Source organism: Ixodes scapularis, unplaced genomic scaffold, assembly GCF_016920785.2.
Source record: "Ixodes scapularis isolate PalLabHiFi unplaced genomic scaffold, ASM1692078v2 PGA_scaffold1__304_contigs__length_218370807, whole genome shotgun sequence".
In the NCBI taxonomy this organism is placed as follows: Eukaryota; Metazoa; Arthropoda; class Arachnida; order Ixodida; family Ixodidae; genus Ixodes; species Ixodes scapularis.
The window spans coordinates 86,843,825-86,869,081 of record NW_024609846.1 but is presented as its reverse complement, the minus strand read 5'-3'; the positions used below and the strand labels follow the sequence as shown (position 1 = coordinate 86,869,081).

General features: G+C 43.1%; 1 protein-coding gene across 2 annotated transcripts in view; it reads left to right on the top strand.

The window, feature by feature from the left end:
- LOC8051969 (cytochrome P450 2C31-like) overlaps positions 1-22,384 on the top strand; it is an 83,951-nt gene extending 61,567 nt beyond the window's left edge. For both annotated transcript variants that reach the window (XM_029995633.4, XM_040504721.2), the window contains 4 exons: positions 3,159-3,274; positions 12,608-12,866; positions 16,085-16,275; positions 21,565-22,384. In XM_029995633.4, the coding sequence (XP_029851493.3) occupies positions 3,159-3,274; positions 12,608-12,866; positions 16,085-16,275; positions 21,565-21,746 (748 nt within the window). In that variant the 3' untranslated portion in view covers positions 21,747-22,384. The remainder of the gene's footprint in view (positions 1-3,158; positions 3,275-12,607; positions 12,867-16,084; positions 16,276-21,564) is intronic.
- Positions 22,385-25,257: the final 2,873 nt, after the last annotated feature.

Sequence of the window (25,257 nt, the reverse complement as noted above, 5' to 3'; positions counted from 1 at the left end):
TTTTTACCTGCGTCGTCTGGCCGGCGGAGACGCTGTCGGAATAGATACTGGGACGCGACCCAATAGAACTACATCTGGCGGATCGCGTCGCAGCATTCGCCGTGATGTGTGTCCCCCCCTCAAGAGTATCTTATACCTCTGTCAGACGGGCACCTAAAGGACCTTTACGCCAAAGGCCTTTAGGATTTTCAAATGACCTTTAAGTTCTGCCGTGCCAGACAGCGTAAGTAAATATCATTTAGACGATGTTTATAGCAATTGAATTCTCGTAACTCGTTCAAACGCATAAATCACCTTCACACCCCAAAAATAATATTTTTGCAAAATAAATAATTTTTTAAATTTTTTTTAGCAAACAAATTATTTATAAAAATATGGCGAGTTTAGTCCAGTGATTTTAACAACGTTTACTTTAAGCCTAAGCAAAGTGTTTTTTTTTTGTTGGTTTTTTTTTTGCAATTAGCGGCAACCCTGAGCGTTCCCCGCTCACGCAGTTGTAGTCCTAACGTTGGTCGGAGCTCCCGCTCCTCCCGTGCTTCTGCTACGCTTTTGCCCTGTTCGGTTCGACGTCGTGCTCGCGCTGGAGTTTCATCGCACGCGTCGGAAGTCCTCCAGCCGCTCCTCCCAAAGTCGTATCAGCGCCCAGGTCGCCTCAACGCTCCAATGGAAGGGCGGCGACGCCTTCCTAGTCGAGGACGCTCCTTCGTCGTTCGACATATCGCACGACTCGAGAGTGTGATACAGAAATATATATGTACAAAAACCAGTTAGCAATACACTAGTAAAGGATGATAAAATATAAGGCAGAGAAGTAAAAGCTAGATAACTATAATTGTAAGGAAAATCCAGAGGAGGAAAACCGAAGTGCCGAAGCAGACGATACGAACAGGCGAGCAGCGGGACGACGAGGCCTACTATACTCTATTTCACCTTGTGATGCACCGCAGTACAGTCTTAAAGCGCGAGCTTCTTGCTCTGGGGCACATCTTGGCGGCTCAAGCTCTCGTGCATTAAGGGCAGCTGCCAACGCTATGAGCTCGCACTTCTAGCCTTCGCTGCGGTACAACATAAGGTGAAACAGAGTATAGATAACTGGGGCCGTGAGTACAAAAACAACAAAAAAAAAACTATTAGTAGAGCGAGGTTTGTACAAAATATACGTGAAAGACACTCTTTTTCAATAGTAAACATACAAAAGCATTGATTTTAGATATCAATACGATCTCTTATTTCAATTCTCTTCTCTAGTGACCGCTGCTGACGAGAGTACGCCTTTAGCAGCCGTAAAGGTGTTGCGAGAACTCAGGTTCATGAAAGGACCTTTACGCTAAATACCATTTGAGTTACCGTGTGGCTCTGCTTAAATGACATTTACACTTAACTTCCTTTGGCGTAAAGGTATTTGTAGGTGCCCGTCTGACAGGGGTATTACACGCTGAGCTAGATGTGCGGCACTAAATGCATGAATGGTAATCTCTATTCTGTTTTGTAAATCGCAAGGTCAATTCGGTTGCTACCTTCATCAAACCAATTTTTTTTAACTGTTCGCTACATCCCTTTAGGCAGGTAGATTTGAGTTTTGTGACGGGGCATACTAATGGAATCGAACACAGTTGAATTCACACAAAGAGTATCCCACCCCCGCCCAGGATGCAGCCCACTACAAACTTCAAGCGTCAGAGAAGCCCTTCGTTGAATTGGTGCGAGAGAAAAAGTGGATTATTGGAAAGGCGTAGAGGTTAAACCCAGCTGAATAGCAATATTGTAAGAAAGCAGACGTAGCAGACGACGCACCGGTCTAATCTATCATTGTTTCGCCTGAGCACACTCGATGAATCACTGCGCAGAACTGGCTTATCAAGAGTAAAGACGGCAAGGAGAAACGCGTGGCATTGCTCTGGTAAAAAAGCGTTTATATTTAGTGGCACTTGCTATAGTTCGTCTCATCCTACGATGGACTAAAGGCCAAAGCCACGGGCCGCCAGGTCCAATCACGTTCACGCTAAACTATGACACGCTTAGCATTGATTAGGTTTGAACGAATTAATGCTCCCAATCCAAGAACGCTGCGTCATTTTTATAGCTTCGACACTGCAAGGAGCCAGTACGTTGTGGCTTTGTTTGCAATGTAAAAATGTTGAGTCACTCATGGCTCGATCCGAACCACTGTCCGCCCATTTCCATCAGTGATCCGAGGCGCGGGCACCGATACGTTCATCGAAGCGAAATACCACGCAATGTTTAAGTGGCTCGTGGTTGGATCGGGCGGTTAGTAGCTTCTGCCTTTAGTCCATCGTCGGGTGAGACGAAGTATAGCCCTTCTTCTTAGGGGTGCACGAGTATTTCAGTTTAGAACTCGTATCGAATAATGAATGCACAAAAACAATTCGATTCGACTTTCAAATTCCTCCTGGTTAGTTTTCAAATAATTCGGTACATCCAATATTAGTACTGCGGGCAATTTTGTTTTACTTACTCAGGAACGCAGTTTATAAAGTGAAATAATCACCATGGACATGTGAAACCTGTAAATCCCGCACGCCGCCATTTTGCGTTTATATATCTTGCATCACCGGGACCAATCCTTTTGCACTATAAAACTAGTATTGTTTGTTACCTTCAGTAAATGACAGTTTAGTGTCAAAATCAAATAACAGCGATTACTAAACCGATCTTACCCGCTAACCTGTCGTTCCCCTCAGCGTCGAACGAGGTTTGAATTTTGTGGCACGGGACGCAACCTGATTCAAACCTTTAAGCCACATCCATTCACTCGTCCAGAACGCTGCGTTTCTACACGTGGATGGGTGGACACATCCGTCAGCTGTATAAAGATTGTCGCTTGATTGTTACCATTAAGAGTGTTTTTATTTGTGCTAGCCTTTCTTTGTTCTGTATGCCTTGCAGAAGAATAAGCATGAAGGGCTTTTTTTCTGGCTTATGTGCCTTCTTAAAATACTATGAATATACCGATAAATTATTCAGTATTCGTCTTTGATTTGATATGCAACTTTTTGGCTAATATTCGGCACTAATATATTGGAATTCGATGAGAGTTGAAACTTTGCTTATAACACACTTTTACTTCTTATAGGAAACCACCGAGAACATAACACTTTAAATAAACACATTCCTGTATTGTTTTCTTGTTCAATTAGGGACCGGATTAAAGAACATGAAGATACGATAGAGGCGGACTTCAACCGAGACTTCATTGACGGCTACCTCAGGATGGTGAAGAAACATCAGCATGATCCCAATTCAGCGTTTCATGGTAGGTGGTCGATCGACGTGTCGCAGTTGTCCCGTTTCTTAGTAGACATTTAACCAAGGCACAGCACGGCGAACTTAGCAAAGCGATCTACCAGATAAAGTACCATTGGCGCGTCCCCCTGTAGCTCATTCCAACAGCATCCCCACCGGTCAGACAAAGCGAAAAAAAAAAACTATCTAATTTGCATGGCATCTCTGTGCGTGGGTTTTCCACTTGGGGAGTCTGCTTTGACATATAAATTCGTTCACCCTTAAGCTGATAATAGAAGTTCCGCCTTTAGTGCGAACTTGCCACTTTTGCTAGCACAAGTGTAAATGCGCAGGCACGCGCAACCAAAGTACTGCAGAAGGCAGCGAGCTCGCGTTGAAGGCGGAACTTCTAGTCTAAGCTTAAGGGTGAACGGAGTATAGACGGACGCTGGCTTGAACACCAGGTTAGAGAACTGGCCGTTTCAACGTGTTCATAAGGCTGTTCTTATCACTGTTGAGGCACGAAACTAGGGTCAATGACCAAGCTGTGTCTAACACGTAGCGCGAGTCAAAATTTCTACACGGCACCCCCAGAAAAGGACCTTAAACACAAGCTCGTTTCTTGTAGAGCAGCATGAAAAACCGGGCCCGCGAGAAGCAAGCACTACATTCTCTTCATATTTAAGTTGAAACTTGAGCCAATGCCACAAGCCCATGAGCACGAGGTCGCTGCTTTGAAATGTTCTTCCACAAAGCGAGCACTCGCGCTAGAAATGCGCATCTCAAAGCTAGGAGCATGGGTTAGCTCGCGCTTGTAGCTCTGGTTGCACTCTCAGTTTAAGGGTAAAATGAGTAGAGTCGACCATAAAAACGTCATGGGCGACGGTTGCAACAGTTGCCACCAAGGCTAGGAGAGAACTTTATCTGTTAGCTGAGACTCGCGCAGTGTCTAGAACGAGATTTATAAATTATACTGTGGCTCTGACTAAACAGCTTGGGCGGGACAAAATATCGCCTGACGTGGACCCTCACTTCGGCGCGAGCGCCTCGTAAGGCAGCCCATGCACTGAGATCCACATTAGCTCCGTCTTGTTATAGCAGCTCCACGCGTATAATCCTGAAGGTATTCTAGCCCTGTACTGCTCCCTCTGCCGGCTTTTGCGGACGTCTGTGTAAAATTTGTAGCTCGCACAAAGGCTAGGAAACTTACAAAAACGAGCACACATACAATCACAACACAAAAACAAAAATTCAACATAGGTCATGATCACGGTGTAAGAAGAGAGCTGTCTGAACGGCGCCTCCACGCCACGGGGCAAGTGTGTCGAAACTCCCATTTCGGACCAATGCCGTGAAATGGCGCAGCATAAGAGGAACTCAAGAAACCCTCCTTATTCGCTCACGCATTTCCAAGGCCGCGAGGCGCGCAACTGCGCGTGTGCGTAGAGCCGCAACCTGACAGTGCCCCAAGCACCTAGAGATGTGCGAAGACTTAGGAAAATTTGACCCTTTTTGTCTTTGTTGAGACATCTCTTTCTTCTTCAACCGCGGACATGACGTAGTGCTTTCGGTGCTGCTTGACTGGTCTTATCGGCTTGTAGCTTCAGCTACGTTTTGCCTGAAAGGGTTCTCCTGAGCACAGGATCACGGAGTCATGCTTATTAATTTAGTTTACTACTTGTAAATTCGTTTCGCCCGAGTTTTCAAATAGGACGAATCGAGTCATCATCCCTTACGAAAATGGCAGATCTGGACTTATATAAAAAAAAAAAACCAAATATGGATATATAAAAAATTGGGCAGATCTGGCCATATCAAGCACATCAGTTTATATAAGCCTTATATAACCAGATCTGCCCAATTTTTTATATATCCATATCTGTGTCTGCCAAATAGGGGTATATCTGCCTCCCATATCAGGGTGCTTTTTTTTTTATTCTTGCAGATTTGTTCTTAGAAAAAGTCATGAAAGCCACACTTATGCGGTTTCTGGAATGGGTTATACGCCTAGGGGGACATTACGTGGGCGCAAAGCTTTGCGATTACTCGGCCAATTAATTAAAATTCACTAATAAACTTTTCAATTAGTGAAAATAGACATACGGTTCCAATAAGCAGCTAGCGGGGCGTCGTCCAAAATCCCTAAATCAGTCATTTTCAGAAAGTCTTTCAGCGCGTGAGAAGCGCACTAAAGCCACCACTCGTTGAGCAGGTACAAGGCTAGCGGTTTCGGTAAGGCGCCCAAGCAATTTTTCTGTCTCTTATCTAGCCCCAGCCTTGTACCTGGTCCACGAGTAGTAATTTCAGCGCACTACTGCGCTTCACACGCGCTCAGTCTTTCTAAAAATTGCTGGTTTAAGGGTTTTGAACGACGCTCAGCAAGTTTCTAATTTAAACCATATGTCTATTATCATTAATTAAACGTTAATTAATGAATTTTATTTAATTAGCCGACTTATCGTAAAGATTAGCAAACTACATAACGTCCCCATGGGCGTATCACTCTCGCACAAATCGCATAAGTGTAGCGTTCACGGCTTCTTTTAAGACAAATCTGCAAGAATAAAAAAGAAAACGGTATCCATCGTGCTGGTAGTTGACTCTTCGACCCTCCACAGCGGGAGCAATGGTAAACTGTGCCGCGCTCGGCTGTAGCAATTACCCGGTATCCCGACGATCGTTTCGTCAGCATGAACCGCGAGACAGAGTGTCCGTCAAGTTAGAGGAAGTACAAGCGGGCGGAGAGGGATGCGCCCGCGGATGACCTAGCATTGTTTACCAGTATTTAGCAAAATAGTAACAATATTTCTACAAGCGACTCGTAAAGCCGCTCGTCAAATTTTGGAACGCGTAATTAAGAGTCTGTGCTGCTGTTGTTCTTTGGCGACACGTCAAAACGTTGTCGGCGGCATGTCGAAACTTTCTGATTGTAGCGCAATCGCACCAATGCCGAAACATTCTGCACAATGATTCTCCAGGCTGACAGGATATAGACACGGCCTAAATCTAGAGGTAATCTGGAAGAATACATTTAGGAAAAACGATCAATTTTCACGAAGTAGGTTGCAGCGCACTTACGTTGACGAGACGCGACTTGAAAGGTGTTGTACGAGGGAGATGTCGACACGGCCACGGCAAAACCACCACTCGAACACAGAAACAAGAAGGTGCCCGTGAAGATTCAACACGATGTAGCACAAGCTGTCGTTTGTAGAACCGAACACTAAACGCATCACAAAAAATTCTTGGGCTTCTTTGAAGAAATCGCTTGCAGAAGCAAACATACGCATCTGCGTATGTCTGCTTCTGCAACACACGCCAACCTAGGTCCGGCCAGCGTTGCCAGGTTGGAAAGATGATTCGGCACCAAATTCTGGCCGAAATTTCACCAGATTTCACCAGCACTAAAATATCGCGTCTATTATCTCCAATTCCTTCAGCTTTTTTTACGCATGAACACGCAAAAGGATAGCTTTCAAGAGGTTTACTAGAAAGCACACATATGGCGTATCAGCACTATTACTTATTAACATACCATGTTTATGAGATGTTGGGGCTAGCTGAGTAGTCCTTAGACGGAAAATTCAAATTAATGAAGGCCACCGACACGTAAGAAAGGCCACATAATATTGCACTTAAAGACACTCGCAGTCTAAATAAAGCGTACATTTTCTGCTCAGCATTAAGAAAAAGAAACGCTAAGAACGAAGCCCAAATACGACACCACGATAAAGGTCAGTTCATAACAGGTTTTGAAGTCAAGCGTCAAGAAAAGAACTGATATGCATGACATCCAGTCACGCAAAGTCCAGTAACACTGACACGGAATATCTCTTGACACATAAAGCACATCTATCGCTCATATCCATAACAATATGGAACATACACATATAGGGTACATAAATACACTAACAAGTGCCAGAGCTCACTACACTGCTTCGTGCATCTCTGACGTAAACCTTCGAAGCGTGTCATCAGTTGTAAAACACTGCTCACAGCAGCCAGACTTCAATGACAATGTTGTGCGAATGTGCACAATAGCATCCAGCATTGCAGATATCTCATTTCTGTACTTGGTCTTGATGCAGCTGACTTGGCTAAAACCCGTTTCTACTACAGCATTCGACACTGGGCAAGACAGGCAAGATAAGGCATAGGGGATTAAATCTTTGTATGATCTCTCTCCTAGCCCGTTTTCGTACTCGAATATTCCACTCCAGAATAACGTGCAGTCATCCGGCACTTTGCCATCAAACACGCACTCTTCAGCCCAGATGTGCTTCACAATTTTTCTGTACCGTTGTTTCCAAATATCTTGCTCTTCCTCCAAGAGGCGGTGAAAGGGAAGCTTCTCAAAAAGGGTAGCGTGCCGCTTGTGACAACACTTTGACGGGTGAAGGGAAGGAATTTGATTAATGCAAGTGACAAACCCTTTCTCAAGATTTTTCACCAGTTTTGACCTGACATGGTCTGGTGTAACCGGTCCGGTACATCAATACCAGTAACCTTCCAATTTCACCAGATTTTCCAAATCTGGTGCCGAATTTCACCACCTGGCAACGCTGGGTCCGGCACCGGCTAAGCGCATTCCGAGATCGGCAACGGCTAATGCGTCATCCGTCAAACCACGTGACCACTCACCATTTACAACGCTTTCAGCTTAGGGAGAGAGAAAAGGATTGAAGGAGAGGCCAAAACGGGGTTTCACGAACAAAAGGCTTATCTTTTGGGGCCACAACCAGGAGATGTGTCACTTGTAACGAAGGTTGACAGTGCTGTGAATGCTATGTGTGGCCTTGGGCGCCAGGCAGGTGCGATGTCCTGCTTTGTCACCAGATCCTAGACTGTAGTCACGTCACCCTAACCGGAGACACGATTGGCCTAAAACACGCGTAGCGTCTACCCTGCTGTCAATACCCAGTTAACATTCAGCTCTATGAAGTCTAGCTTTTGAACTCAAAACGATGCGAGTTTCAAGATACTATGTTTTACGCTGTATAAACCACATTATAATTTTAAATGAAAAAATTAACGCGACTATTTTTTTGTGCATGATGTCGACAAATAAATAGATAAATAAATAGATAAATAAATATGTATATATATATATATATATATATATATATATATATATATATATTTTTTTTACCAATAAATTTAAAATCACGTGTACACTGTTTCAAATTTTTTTACGAACGAGTTATACATAAAAGACACCACGGACAGCACATCTTCCTACTTTCAACACACGATGAATCGCTGTCGGTCGCAAACGAACGGATGCGATGCTGCGCGAACGGTTTTAAAAGAGCTGCGTATTGTACTCCGGGCGCAACGGCTTCCGTTCGAAGGGAAAAGGATTCGGGACGGCGAAGTAGCCTCTTGCATCTTGAGTAAGCTAACGGTTCGTGTTTACCCGCTCAATTTAGCGGGGAAACATGAAAAAAAAATTAGTTTCACTGCCAGATTTCGCGGGAAAATTGACGTCACGTGACATACGTACCAATTCAATTTCTCGCGAAATTTAGCGGGGCGGTTACACCGATGGCGACGCCAACACCGCTTAACTCGGAAACAGGTGCCTAAGAGCTGCGACTAAAATTTATTATTTGATTAACTCGAGTTCCGATCGCACTTCGTCATATTGTCACATCAAACATACAACCAAATTTCATTTGTCTTTCAATCTTCAAATTGCGCAATTGATTAACTGGTCCAAATACCTAGAATAACTTCACTTTAAAGATGTTGACAATAGTTAACCAATTACATGAGACTCATGGAATATAGATAAATCAACTAGTGTCTTAGTGAGTACATATAACTTGTTGCTTGCACGACTGAAACGGGCACATATATCATTATCAGGGGCGCTATATTTGCACGCGTATATGGTGATATATGGACTATTTACGCACTTATACGCCAGATCTGGCAGTATTTGCCCACCTATATGTCGAAATACGGCCGTATTAGCTCCCATATCGGGCGAAATACAGCCCTATTTGACTGCTTATATTATCATATCTGAACGTAAATAAAATATATCAGGGCCATATCTGATATTTTCGTACGGGATGGCTCCGCCGTTTCAAATGCCCTCCAACCGTCAACCGTAGCTATCAGAGCGACCGAACGGGCGAGCCAGGCAGTCGCGGATGATAAGAAAAAACCGCAGGCGATCGCTTGGCTAGTAAGACCTCTGGTGCTATCTAACAAAAGAACGCTGACATTACATCGAGGCTATTGTGTGCACGAGCGGCACTTCAGCGGCTGTTAGTTTTTTTGTCGTTACTCCCCACTGGGTCGGCAGGCGATTACTGAGCCTTCACCGATTTCGGCGCTGTTGTTGATAAGCTGGTGATGTTCATATACAAAAACGCAAAAGCCGGAGATCGCGGAGCTCAAAGTACCTTGCTTGATAAGGTCCTTGGACGGACAAGGATTAGTGGTTTTTAGTTCATTTCATAAAGTACCACTTAACGTTTTTTGTCCCGCGAATTTATTATCCAAAGCCCGAAAACTGATAGATCAACTTGCCGACTCGGTCGCTTCAGCCACGTTTCATTTCGCCTTTGTCGCTGAACGCATCTACAATCGGCACTGAAATCAGAATTAAATAATCAATTGCCAGTTAAGCGAGGGGTGACGACAAAAATTAAACAGTCGTTAAAGCCTTCATAAAGATCGAGCTCGTTTCTGGTAAATAGCGCTGCAGGCCTTCCAAGCCACGCGCTTCCCTAGGCATTTTTTTTTTTATCGTCCTCCAGTGTACAGACCTGCAGCATACCTCAGGGTGGGACGCGGAGCTGTGGAAGCCAGCGGTACTCTTAAAAGGGCCCTGACACCCCAAAGGTCGTATTCGTTTTTATTGTCTAAAAAGATGCAAGTTATAGTCATAAACACGCAAAAAAACGCATCACGAAAGAAAATTTTTCTGCGCGCCCGCGCGCCTTTTTATTTTTGGCGTTTATATCTCCCGCGCTCACCCAACGCCACCTAGACAGGAGGCTTCCGCATAGTCTCCTCTCCCTCTATGAAACGTCATCAGTGTCAGATCGCGCTAACTCGGCTATTGGGCCCGAGCCCGACCTTCGACGCGTTGATTGGACACGAGCCCCAGCCGAACACTGACACAGCAATCGTGACCGATCTCACGCCTCTATCGATCTGACTCTGATGACGCGTGCGGAGGCCTTCTGTCTAGGTGGTGTTGGCTCACCTCCTTGCTTCTTTTGATCGGTGACGCCAAAAGCAGGAAATTTAGAAGCTTTGTAGGTGACATTTCTATAGCATTTAATAACGGCAATTGTAAAACATATTTTTTAACGCAATTGCGAACGCACTACGGCCTTTCTTTTTGAAATACAAGAAATCAAATTCCGTTTTGATGTCGCTTCCTGGATTTGTATCCTCCCTCGGAAAACTTGGCGCCGCTCGAGCAGAGGATTATCGGCGAGTCGGGGAACAAACCGGTTTTTCCCCATGCCGGCACCCTTCTATCCCGCCTGCTCACCTCCTCCTCTCTTCGGGTCGCGGTAGCAACGGCGTTTTGCTACACAGCGTGGATCGGAGGTCCGAAAAAAAGTCGAATCGCAGGAGGCATCAAAATTTGACTCGCTGCACTTGCGCGGATAGCGCGGGAACTTCAAATTCGGCATTTGAAAGCTTTTTTTTTTTTTTTTTTTTAATTTAGAAATATTGAATTCCCAATTTTGGAATTGTGAGGGTAATGTCCCGGCATCATTTTCAATCGTTTCGGATAATAAAATAAAATATGATTTTGATGTGTCAGTGCCCCTTTAATTCTACGCTAGCCGCATGAGGCGCTCGCATCGATCAGTGGGCAAACACCCCGCTCCGGCTCTTTGTTTTCGACAACCTTCGAAATAGAAAGCTCCGTAAATATTAACGATGATAATCTCTGGAGAAGGCGAACTTGGGGGACAAAGGACAAACACAGATCTCCAAACACAAGGTACAGCAAGCTGGACATTCTTGTCCAACTCGCTGCACCCACTGCATTCATCGCTTTAACTTCATAACCGTAGTATACTAAAAAAAATCTTCGTGACGTTGGTTTTCAGTGTCTCGAGATTTTAATTGGCCAAGTTAACTAATTCCAAAAACAAATAGCTTATTCTCGTGATCAAATGCTAAATGGTAACGATCTGCCGAATTCACTATGAAGTGCAGCCGAAGCCTGGCTTCCAGGGCCAGCCTAAAATTTCCGATGGCTTCATGTGCACTCCGTGCATTCTGATATATAGTGTCCCAGCCATTGTTCTTCGGTGGATGTCTGTTTTTTTTTCTTATACGTGTACACTGCCGAGTTATTTATGATCACCACTTAAAAACTAAGTAAGAAGACAATATGGCCAGCACTGAATCATATATTCTTCACGCAAGTTGTTTTACGAATGATTCCTTCCTCTGTTGATGAAAAAACTGAATGTCCGACAAAAATAATTTAAGAACAGCAATCTGTAAGACAGCCCGCCAATTATTTCTTTCATATGAAATAAGTGGTGACAGCTAATCAATACATTTTCGGTTAATTTTAGTTCAAAATATAATATACATTCGGTGAGCAAAATTGCTGCGAATATTAGAGCCCTATCAATGACGAACACTTTTGCTTCGTTTCATACTAATTCAGAGTGCAGTCAAAGGATACAAGTCAAAACTACACCCTGGCAAAACATTGAAGTCAGCGGTGTTTCTACTGTGCTTGATTAGTTTAGCTAGTGTGGCTTCTTGTGCACTTTGCGGAGGGAGATGACATCTGACCATTTTGTTCGGAAAGCTTATTTTTCTTTTCTTGTTCTGGAGCGCCTAAAAGGGCGTCTCCCCTCCAGAGCTCTTGGCGTTGACTGTTTGACTGTGCTATGGCGGCATTTTGTTTCCTGCGATTTCATTGTATTTTCCATGTGAGCGCGTGCTGTCGGCCTCGGTTGAGTTGAGTTGAAGTGTTGAGGTACAGAGGAAGGTCAATGCCGGGGCAGATGTGTGCCTCTTCTCAAGGGAAACTCGCTACCCTGCTTTGGGAGAGGGGAGACCCGAAGAAGGTGAAAAGGACATAGGGTAAGTATGAATGTAAACAAAAATGTAAATGTAAGCTACAAATAATGTCATCCACTTAACAGAGTGACATTGGGGCGCCCTAGCTGTAGCCGACGACAGTACACGCACAGAAAAGGACGAATGCAGTAAGTGTCGCTTTAATCGCTGGTTTATCGGCCTCGTTGGCGTGTAGCCTCGGCGGCACTCTGACTTCAGTTGAACCGAAGTATAGTCAAGTAATATTCGGCAACGCTTACTACATCCTCGCTTACTATCAGGGTATTTTTGTTTATCTGTACAGAACGCCATCTCCTGGGCAACACCGCTGAGCTCTTCTTGGGCGCCGCGAGCAATGCGCCATCCCTGATCCACTGGCTGCTGCTAGTCTGTGCGCAGAATCCGGACAGGGTGCAGGCCAGGATTCAGAAAGAAGTCGACGACGTTGTTGGTCGTCACAGACAACCCACGTGGGAGGACCGCAAGGCGATGCCCTTCACCATGGCCAGCGTACTTGAGATAACGCGTTGGAAGGTCATGATACCCATCGGTATGCCAAGAGGGTACGGCGTTACTCCTTATCGTTATCTGGCGTTCCGACCTTGCACTTAACAGCTAAGTCACCTTCAACGTCAAAAGAGGAGCGTCAGTTGTTCCCCGTCCAGTGCCGACTTCCTATAGACGCTTTACACACGCGCCAAATTACAGCCACCATCGCTGACCTTCTCGTGTCTTACCGAGATGCCGAGCAACTGGAACGGTAGTTGACGATCCTCTACAAAGGCCGATGCTTTAGAAAAGGACACAGTTGAATCTAATACGGCAATAACCTGGCCTGCTGTGGTAATGATGAAGTGAAATAAACGAAATAAGAGGAAACAAAAACTGAAGGCCAGTTATGGCGGCGTCCATTCACAGCTGCTGCAAAGCGTCTATATTCGGAAACGTTTCGGGATCTCGTGCACGTCGAGCGCGCTCGAGCAGACAATGTACGGCGAAGGCCTACTTGTGCCCGTTACTTGAAAAATGTCGCGGATTACAATTACAATATACCGAGCCTCATATATATGATCAATTACCGCTCAGTCACGGATTACTTTACTCGTTACGTTACTAATTGCTTTCATGGTACCGTTTTCCCCTTTCTGTTCTCTCGTACAAAAACAATACAAACATTTTGATGTTTTTAAAGTATGTTTTGCAACACAAGTTTACATTTTTTATACGCCCGCATTATGGTAGCCCTTGTTAACAATAAAATATTGCATTTAAGAGCAATAATGTAGGTGCCCTCCGTTCACCCGTAAGCTGACAAGGCAGCGAAAGCTACAACCACACCCGCCATCCCGCTAGCTATACGGCGATTGGAAGTGATCCCTGAAGTTCTGCGGACAAATCTAGCGGTACGAATGCTCAGTAACAGTGCCTACCTCGGCTAGGTGATTCGGACGTCAGGAGTCGATTTACGAAAGCTCCCTTTTAAAACGGGCCTTTGAAGCGTGAGCGCAACGTCTCAAAGCTGCCTTCTCGTGCCTGTAGCTTTGACGCACTTAAAAATGCACGTGGGCGGGCGCTCGTTTTTGAGATTTGTTCGAGTGGGTGTTTGCATGCTCAAAGTTCTTCAGTTTCCGTTTTATGTTCACATTTTTAAAAGTAACGAGCATTTAAAGCAATCCGCTACCAATATTTGCAACGAAATTACATTACAAATTACAACCATCGAAAATTACGTGGCAATTACAAAATTACTCGAAAAAGTAATCGATTAGAAGTAATTCGTTGCTTGTAATGTATTACTTCCTAAACCTTGACGGAAGGCATAGAACGCGAGATGGATGCCGGGCGTTCGAAAGACACGCCCTGCCGTTCTCACTCTGTGAGTAACTACAGCGGGCAATTCTCTCCTTTAGGATTCGCTAGACTATGAAATTTCGCAATATTCATTTATTAATCTTTTTATTTTTTATTTTTTTTACGGGCACGCTAAAATGTTTAGGAACGAAGTTGTTGTCTGTTACTCTCTCTAAGAATCGGCGAGGCAGCGTACGCTGATAAGATCACGTAGAACCGAGATCGTAAGCTTTTTCGCTGATTTTTAAAGGAGTTCGTTCTCAAGGTCTTTTAAGCGCACATGAAACACGTCATAAGCCCTTAAATAATGTACTGCACCTATGACGCACTTAATTATGATTCCAATAAGGTTATAATCCTTGTAGCATGCTTTATGTCTCACGTTTGAATTTTTAATATTGTATTTGCGGCATACGAAGGGCGGTAAAAAGATGATAGAAGTGTATAGTATATTTATTCAGCCAGTTATTTGATACAGCCCGAATTTAATCGAACATATGCCTCCGTACTGTTACCAATCTAACAGATAATGTAAGACTGACGCATTTGCTAGTTCAGTCACATAAGTGACACGGCCTCACACTCTTATGAGACAGAAAGTCAGATTAATGAATATAAAAGCTCAGTCCCGTTCAAACTTTCATGCTGTATTAAAATAAATGGCGATTGAACTTGCCCTGAAATACAGCAGTTCAAATATTACGCTGAGGCCGAGGTATCAGCGGTAAATTGCAAAGCTTTGTCCCTAAGGTACAGTATTCGTTAGGGAAACGAAACATAAAATAAAACATTCATTATTTCATTCAAGCATTAATTAAATAATTATTAACTCAGTTATTCATTCAGTAAAAGGCTGAAATGCAAGATATACGTGACAGTGTCACAATGTTGATTATCCTAATGCTTCTTAACTCTGCACGTTTTGCTCGTACTATGCTCGGTGAGAAATTCATCAGAGCAAGATGATTAGAGCAGTGGTTTCGCAACCGTCTTAAAGAGGCGTTTGTATAAATTAATTTCAGTTTTCTCTTTTTTTATGATTGCTTAAGCTTGATTATATTTGCTTTGCAAAAAGGTTTATTCTACCTGGAATAATTACATGCGATAATACTTATGAAGAGCATTCACCGTTAATTTATTTTGCGTATTTCTTTCGACATATTTTTGTCCCGCTTCATTGTTCTTGAAGAAGCACCACTCAAGGAATACAAGCACTACGAATAACCACGCGGTTAAAAAAATCGTTCTATTCTTATTTTGCCCAGTCTGAAAAAGTCTATAAACGTAATAAATATTGGTTTGTGTATGACTTCGTTGATTAAAGGAAAACAATGTGAATTTGTTTAATAATTTTCTACGCAACGTGAACGATCTGAAATACGTTTCCCCAGTGCTTCCAATGACCATAAAGTACGTTACGATATGATCATGTTGTAATGTTTTACAGCAGTTTGAGGTCATGCATTGCCATCCGGCATGATGACCTGAACGCCGAAGAAGTTCGGAACTATTTGTTAAGCATCGTAAAACAAGTTCTATATGCAAGAATAAACCACGAAACTTGGCCGGAGTGGACTGCTGTTTTCAAAAGGCTTCATGAAATGCACGAGCTTTGGCAAGCTGTTAAAGGCATTGTATAACTTTTTTTTTAAATGGCTTAATTTTTTTCTTGTTTTATGCAACGACATGAAAAACAAAGCGTCAATAAAAAAAACATAAAAATCAAAGCAAGCGTTTTTGCGAGCTCTGGGTATGCCCAGAAAAAATATTTTATATACTTTTTAGATTGCGATATTTTTGTTTAATAGCTTTAGCAAGTGACATCTAGCAAGTCAATTATTTCAATGCTTTAACAGTTGAACTGTCTACAAAGTTTAAATGCAGTGTTTTCAACTAGTGTTGACTATTTCTTCGATTCGTTTTTGTGCAGAGTACAAGAAGACACATCCATCGGCAAGTACTTCATTCCGAAAGGAACTATGGTTCTGGCGAATGTTATGGGAGTACACAGAGACCCAGAGCTTTGGGCAAATCCTGATGATTTCGATCCAACAAGATTCTTGACAGCCGATGGAACTGAACTCTCAAAGAAGCCAGAATACCACATCGCATTTTCGCTCGGTAAGACCTGCAGATATAAAATTAGAGTGTATGCTTAAATCACATCTGGGCAAATCTAAGTCATGAATGACTCTGCACGAAAACCCTCACAATCTGGCGCTTCTCTAAATAATTGTTTAAGCAATGACTGGGGTAGCGCATGAAATAAAATACTTAGAAGTAAATTCCTTGTTTTCGTGATTTATATTTATAAAAATTTGGGTTGTTTATTTGTTTTTTTTTGTTTTCCAGTGGTTCCGGCGTTTTTTGGTTGTAAATTTTTTTTGTCAGACGTAAATAGGCAATTATCGGTGCTTAGGTTGCAGAAGGCAGCGAGAATGGAATTCCCCAACCTTCACGGAATATGGGCATGCCCAGAATATTTTGGTAAAGATAAAAAAATATAAGGTGAATGGTTTTGAACAAAAGAAGCAACCTGACGTGCCGTTCAGTGGGGCTCTGTTCCGAGTTAACACAAAACAAAAGTTTAGTTCAAAATATATTTACCGTGAAGAATGGGTTTCATTTATTCAAAAAACACTACTCAAATATTTTTTCAGTGATTTTAAGAAAACTGTTTTGAAGGTTAATTTCTAGGGTTTTCAATATTTACCAAAACACAAAATCGTACTTCTAAGGATCTGGAAGAAAATCTGGGTGCAAATTATAGGGCTCCATTGAGACTTGACCAGGTTCTCAACCCTGAGAATCGCGTGAACAGAAACAAAAGAAAACTACTTAAGGAATAATAAAAAAAGTCAGGAAGGTATTATCCCATGTCATAAAACTTACTACCAAAAATGGCTAAAAAAATTCAAAACACCATTTTCTATATTTCTTTTAGAATTACGGCGTAATATTTTTGAATGAAGTAACGTGTGAAAAGTTTAAACTCGGAGGAGAGTCAGAATGTTTTTATACTCACTGGGAGCTTAGCAAAATCAGGGTGTGTCAAGTATCCAGCATCTCATTATCGCTGACTCAGCCAATTGGATTGCGGCATCAGACTGTAAGAACGCAGAAGAACCAATCACGAAGCAAGGAGCGTGAACATCGTAAGCCAGGTCCTGCGGTTCCTAAGTTTTCATGATTATGGTGAGCGCAAGTTGGTCCGCTTCTTGCACAGGGGCTTTAATGACGTCAGAACGCCGAGCTCTGACAGGCTTGATTGGAAGGATAGTGAATAGACCTCAAGGGAGCTTGCCTTGAGGTCTAACGACTATCCTTTTAGCCAGAGTCAATTAAAATTCAGTGTTTTGACGTCACCGCAACCCCTGCGCAAGAAGCAGATGACCTTTCGCTCCGCATTGTGACCATGTGAGAGGGAATCGTCGAAATAAATGCCATCGGTCGTTTCAGTTTGTCTCATCCTACGATGGACATAAGGCCAAAGCCACGGGCCGCCAGGTCCAATTGCGTTCCACGCTAAACTATGACATGGTTAACATTGATAAGGGTGGACGAATAATGCTCCAAATCAAAAAGCGCTGCATCATGTCTATAGCTTCGACACTACAAAGGGCATGTATGTCGTGGCTTTCTGTACACTGTAAAATTGTTGAGTCACTCAGTGCTATTCGATTCGAACCACTGTCCGCCCATCACCATCTGTGATCCGAGACGCAGGCACCGATGCATCCTTTGAAGCAATTTCCAAGTGGCTCGTTAATGGATCTGGCGGTCCGAAGCGTTTGCCTTTAGTCCATCGTAGGGTGAGCCGAAGTATAGTCGCAGTCTATACTTCGTTTCTCCTCAAGTCAAGACGCAGTCTTCGCTACGAGCTGATGAGACCACTCGGACTGCGTTAAAACGCACCATCATGGTGTTCCTCATGTTTCCGTACGGGCTCTGTCACGGCTGCATTAATTACAAACCGAAAAGGCCTAGTGACTTTCGCTTTCGATGCTGCTTAATTGGTCCCATTAGCTCGTCGCGTTGGCTGCGTCTGGACTTAAGCTAAAACAAAGTATAGAAGAAGACACGAGCGTGAAGCACGAGTACGTGTCATGCAAAAAGAGACCTTTTTTTTAGCTAATTGTATAAAAGGCAGGCACTTCTCAAATTCACGGGTTAGGTTTCACTCATTCACCTTATATACTAAGCGGAACATCGGCCTTTCAAAATCTTCTTTGACGCACAGCCTCGAGTAATGTTAAAGACCCATTCGATGAGGTAGTTTCAGGCGGCTGTGTTGGATTCTCTTATGCCGGGGCCACGTTGCTTGGAGGGAGGAAATAAATGAGCGTTTGTTGTATTCACGCTCTAAAAATAAAGTTCATCTGGTCAAAAGTGTACTTAGCACAGCCGCATAAACTGCATCGGCGAAGGAGAGTTTCTTTTTGTGATAAACTATACTACTGGTCAACCGCCGTGGTGACTTTAAAATGTAAGGTGTCACTGTACTCGCCAAGCACATGACGTGCGAGCCGATATTGCCCATACAAAGGCGACGTCCGGCCGATTGAGAGGAGAAGCATTTGGGATATCTGGCCGATACCTGGCCGACAGTTCAATCTGGGCAGTACTTGCACGATATCCTGCTGATACTAGGCCGGCGGTGAAACGGCGGAAAGCCAATACCGGCCCGATGTCGGGATGTGGTGCCAAACTGCATATTCGGCCGATATTGGGGCCGGTTTTCGGCCGACACTGGCATGACACTGCCCAAGTATTGTCGTGCTGCTTGGGATGTACTTCAGTGTAGAGGTGCAATGACCAGCAAACCATAATAGGTTGTCATATTCCCTCATATCGCGGTCTTGTATCCCCGCATGTTTCTTAACGGCGCTTCATATTCATCGGAATTTCCTTCATATTTCTCTAAATAAGTGTACCATCAATTTTTTATAAAACCGCAATTCAAAAGTTTTTAAAGAATTCGTATGAACATATTTTGTTCATACTTTAATGTGAACTCAAATTTCTTTATTGATAATTGTAACTGCTGGGTAGCAGCGCTTTTAAAATTTTACAGAAAGCAACGTCCATACTTCCTTCGAGTCCGTGGAATTTAGACGCACGCCTTGTTGTTCTCATTTTCTTGGAAATTTTTCGTGTTTTGATTAAATAATACCGTGCCAGGATGCCAGTTAAAAAAAAAAAACTGCGAGCTTGGTTTCTGAAAACTCCTGTCATTATAACTTTAGTGTTAAAAATTATCGGCTTTGATGGCAATCTTATTACTCAAATTGAGAATAAATGTGTACTTTCTTCAACATTACCATATTTATTTGAGGAAGCTTGTATGTTTTTAAAATTTTCCTGATCAAATATATTTTGCTGACAAAACAATCCGGGCGTTCTTCGGCGTCGTAATGTTTCCTGGAAAACGTGTGTATTTATGTCCAAATGCTATAATGGGAGCATTTTGATTGACACTAATGACTTTAGTATGGATAACAATGTTTTAACTCAAGGAAAACTATCACTGCTTTAAAGGTAATGAAGGTGGTAGCTCTTCTTTAAGCAAGGAGTTCCTGGGCTAATGATATAGATGTATGTAAATGTATCAAACAGCACTGATAAGGCTTCCAGAACCAAGGTGTCAAAAATAAACCTATATTTCAAAACACGTCGAAGACACGCTAGAAACGATACATGTTAATAATCGTACACGTGAAGATTTGATCCCCATCTGGCTTTTTCAGTGTGGTGTGCGCTATGTTATATTTTACGAAAATCTCAGAAATTGTTGCTTCGTTTCTTTTTGCAAAGCGATGTTGTTTGAGCTAGCTCTAAGCTTGGGGCTGAAGCATAACTGTAATTGCGCATGATAGCACACAAAATACTATAGAATTTTCTTTTCAGTGTTAAATTTACACAGACTTGCTGATAATAAAACAATCAGTTTAGATTAGGGCTTTGGCGTGCACAGACTGAGGAAAGGCACCAAACCATTTAGGAGCCATATGGCTAAACAGAAAGGGATAGCCGCATTAGTTACAGTTGTCTCCACCTGTGCATGCTGCAGCTGTAAAATACTTGACACGGGGCAACGTTTCTTGCGATAAGAGACTTGTTTACCAGCTTTGTAAACGCTGACTTGTCTGGTAATGGGGTTCTCGTGTCGACGACAGTTTGTTTTTGTGTTTTCTTAACTGCACACTTCAACCGCATTTACTTTGTCGACAGATATCTCGTCTGACGGCGGGACATCTGTCATAGCAACTGGCGCACTGCACACGAACAGAATAATTTTGCTTGCAGAAGGTGGTTGCGTTCTCTCGATCCATGGCGAACGAACGTAAAGTGAATAAAATTAAACAAAACTGCCAGTTAAGAAGGGGTCTGAATTAGTATAACTGGCGCAAAAATTACCGTTCTTACAAGAAGGACAGATCTGTTGGGCTGCTACAGACTTAGCATGCATACCGCATAATTGGACTCGCTCCTCAGCCAGAATTTAATTTTTAACTTTAGGCATTTTTTGGACGTCAGTAGATGTTCTGAAATGCCGCTATCTGAGGCAGTCACACTCATTTGCATGCGCACATCCTTTGACGGCCGAACACCAAATCAAGAAAACCAGTTGATATGGCGGTTTCATGAAACTCATTTTCACTGCGGGTAAGCCACGCTCCGCCATACTGACAAACAGGGTCTGTCACTTCCGCCATTACTTTGCATGCAGACGCTTAGTTATTGACATGGTTATTGACTCGCCATGCACAAGCATGGCTAGTAGCATTTTCGATAGCACGACTCAGTAAATACGACCGGGGACCTACTTGGGCCGCATAAAAGCGCATTCTTTCTCCGGTTTTGAGACTCTCGGGGTGGGTTCGGTGGCATCTACCGGGGTTACTTTGGTCTCCGGCTGGTCGACTTCTATAAAAATTTAGTGCCAGCCGATGCTCATTTGTGCTCCTGACTACTCCGGCCGGGAAAGAACTCGAGGGAGCTAAAAAAACACTGCCTTGAGCTGGGAGAAAGGTCATCAACATGGTACCCAGCGGAGATTTCGAGCCCGATATACGTCACGTGGAACCGCTTCATAGCCCATGAAAATGTGAGCTTCATTGCCTGGTGAAGCGTTCTGCTTTTTCTTCAAGTTTAGTGCCAGAGCTGTGCACTTTAAACTATCATAACGTAGACTGAAGGGCTTTACCGCGTAGTCGGGTATCATTTCAGGCACTTCAGTGGTACATTGTTAAGACCGGCTGTTTACTAGCTTTATCATCAATAATTTGGTGGTAGCCGATGGTTCAGGCATATTTTATGGCGTTCACAATCTGCTGAACATTTCATAGATAACGTTCCTTTTTTCGCAAAATAAAAATAAATAAAATCGTGCACATTCATTGCTTTCAGGCAAAAGAAATTGTCCCGGAGAGATGCTAGGGAACGTCCAAATGTTCCTGTACCTGGCAACCCTGCTGCAGAAGTTCAGCGTGCTTCCCGTAGAAGGAAGACCCCTGCCCGATCTAGGCTGCCTCACCACAACGTGCTCTCATCCTTCTGTGAAGGAGTTGCGCTTTGTCTCCCGCCAGTAACCGCGGCAAGAAGGTGCGGAGAGGCATATTAGGAAAAGAATGTGGAGGATGTGAACCTGTCCGATTTCTGCACATTGATGGGCGCAATTTCACTGACGTCATATCGACTGGTTTAGGGAGGGGAAGAGAGGAAAGGAGTAGTAAGCGAGGGAGTTGTAGGTAAACACGTTTTAGTGGTTCACGCACTAGCCTTTATAGTTAATTCCTAGATTCGCTTAACGGATAAGCGTAGGCAAATCTGGGAGCGGGCTAAAGGTTAGCGCGTGAATCACTCTCTTGCCCCATAAACCAGGTGATGTGACATCCATGAAAACGGCTCAATCACAGAGCCGAAATTGGCCGACGTACTTACCACACAAACTTGTTTTGAAACCGCTACCGGAATGCTTCATACCTTTGGCAAAGCTTTACGTGTTTTCACATATCCATCATCAGCCGTGTTCGAAGCGTTCACCGGTAATATGATTGTTCTAAGTATATATCACGTGAAGTCGTGACTTTTGCTGCCCTGGTATAAACATTTCGATCACGCGGCAGATGCTATAAATTGTTGGACGGGCGGAGTGTCACTTTCCTTCTAATAAACGTGCATTTATCAAGTTCAATAATGGCTGTATGAAATATAATCAAACTACTAATTCATGCAAAGGTACAGGTTAGCTGGAAGGATTTTTTCAGCTCGCACAAGCATCTAGTGGTTTTTGGAGATTTGTGTTTGTCCTTTGACCCCTTTGTCCCTCTTATCAAGCATGGTGTAAGGTGCACAAAACAACGGGCACAAGAAAGAAGGCACGCACACATGCGCCTGTCTGTGTGTCTTCATCCTACTGCCAGTTGGTTTTTGCGCCTTACATCGTGCTTCATAACGTATACCAACTAGCCCAACTTAAAGTTCTACTTGTTTCCTTTCTTCAGGAATTGTTACAATTCAAACTACTAACTGCTTCAGAATTGAAGCTAAATTTTCCAGGTGTGCCCATTACCTAAAAACCACTGGATGGACACCGAGAAATGTCCAAAGTATACGCAATCGCTCTGAGACGCTTCAGATGTATCTCAAACAATGTAGAGATCCAGGAAAGGCCCGTCCACCCTGTAATAAAAATTCAAGGAGAGACGAGGGGAAGCACCGTCTACCCCAAACCTGCAACGAAAACTGGTGTTGCCTGAGAGAGAGAGAGAAGGAGAATCATAATCCACGGTTAGGTTTTCAAATGCTAGTCCCCGAGAAAAGCTCACCCCCAAACCGACGGGTGCGATAAAAAGCTCACCGGCCCTTGAGCGGATGCAAAGGAATTCTCACCATTTTTTTATAGCGAGGCTGTCGGATCAGGCTTAACATATATCAACCTATTAACATTCGAATTCGTCAGTTTTGTAAAACTAAAATGTTCTTTTTTGTAATATTTGTGAAGCTTATTGGGTATATTGCTCCCAAAATGAATGATGTCGGGCGAGGGTTTTCTGTGGTTTACTCTGGCAGCAAAAGCCTGACTAAAAACTTGATGAACTTGGAAAACCGGACAAAGTTCGAAAACTGAATAATGTCGCTCTAAAACCTAAAAAGCAAAACAGTAAATACCGAAAACCCTAAAGTTCATGCGCAGCAAAGCGGTGCCCGAAATTCTCTTTCAAACTTTAGTGAACATTTGGAAGCATGGATAGAACGGTCAGTAGGATATTGAGATTCCTTCCTTCCACGGACATGTACACTCTAAAAAATGTTTGTGCGTCTACTTTCACGCACAATACTCGGAGAGCCAATCACTGCAACTTACGGAGGTAGCTCAGCGAATTACAATGCCGAAACAAATGTTTAGACCAAAAAACGCACTCTGAGTTGTTACATTAAGCAATGAAAAACGTCACGCTTGCATTGCTTAATGTCACAACTCATACTGCGTTTTTTGGTCTAAACATATGCTTCGGCATTGTCATTCGCTGAGCTGCCTCCGTACGTTGCGGTGATTGGCTCTCTGAATGTTGTGCGGGAAAGCAGACTCACGGGCTTTTTTTAGAGTGTACTTTTTCTATCCGTTTGTGCCGGTTTTTTCACTGGTTGCCTTTGTGTGATAGTGCCCTTCTACGGCGAACCACCCATAACCTTCAGAGCTGAACACTGTCACTGTTTTTACTGGTGACCTATAAAAGAACAAGTTTCTATACTAAGGTGGCGAATAGGGCCAGTTGGTAAGCGTTATACATGGTGAAAAGAGCTCAAACGACGACGACGAAGTGAGGACAATAAACACGACAGAGCGAAACTGTTCTCACAGCTAAAGTTTTACTAGTAAAAAAAGCAAAAAGCAAATAACTGATTACATAAACTAATACCTACTCATCTATCAGACCACACAATCTTCGGTGTTGAAACGGTTCACAAAATGCTTTCCATTAAATTGCGAAAAGCAAACCTTTCTCTGACGTAGCTACCGACGGCGTACTATCAAGCTCTCAATAAATTGTTGTCCTTTTTACGGGTGTCCAATGTTCTCTGTTTATAGTTGCGGCGTGAGAAATAGACAAAATTGGTGATTACTAATTTCTGAGAAATATGCCCGGTAAACTTCAATAATATAACAAAAAATGACAGTTTCTTAATTGAAGTGACGAATTATAATTGTTTTAAATCGCCACGTGTGACGCACAATCCGGTAAACTATAAAAAATTAAAATTTCGGTGACCTTCTCTCCACGTTCGCTTAAGGGCCGGTGGGCTTTTCTCAGCATCTACTGGTTTTGCGGTGAGCTTTTCTTCGGTGAGCATTTCTCCGGTGAGCTTTTTCCGCCGCCTTTCAAATGCTGATCAAATGTTGTATCCAAGCCTAGACATCTCGCAGAACAAATTTCTGTCTAACCAGGTTCGAGTAGTGGACGGGTATGAATCCCGCAGATGATGTGAATCTCACATAGTCGCTTTGCGGAGATTGACTCTGATGTTACATATATCCTCATCAACTTCTACAGATTTTGATGCATGCTATCAATATTGCGTAGTTACACCATTTCACAAATAATGCTCATATAAATATGCTTTACAAACAGGAAGTTATTCAGAAACCCAAGCACTTCAAAATGTTTTATATTCCAAATGTTTAACGTCCTTTGAGCTATATTCATACCTATTTCTTGTCGCAACATCAGCTCTGCATGAGAGTCTCCACCAACAAAAGCAGTCACGGCCCACACAGTAAAGGATTGGTGTATTGACCTTGTTCTGAGATAAACGTAATTAATCCATCAATTGAAATGTCATATCATATTACATTCCTAGCAACATTTTGGGGATGCAGAACCGCATTCTTTGTGGTGCCCCACCTTAAGACGCAAGAAAATGGAGTGTTTTAGGGAAAATATATGTGACTGGAAACTCTGGGGCGGCTTTTTTTCTGCAGATATAAGATAATAACTTACCATTTGCTACAAGGTGATTTCGTGGCTCCTTATGGTTTCTATCTGTGACGTCACAAGTAATCTTACTGATTGCCAGGGACAATTTTGATATGGCATG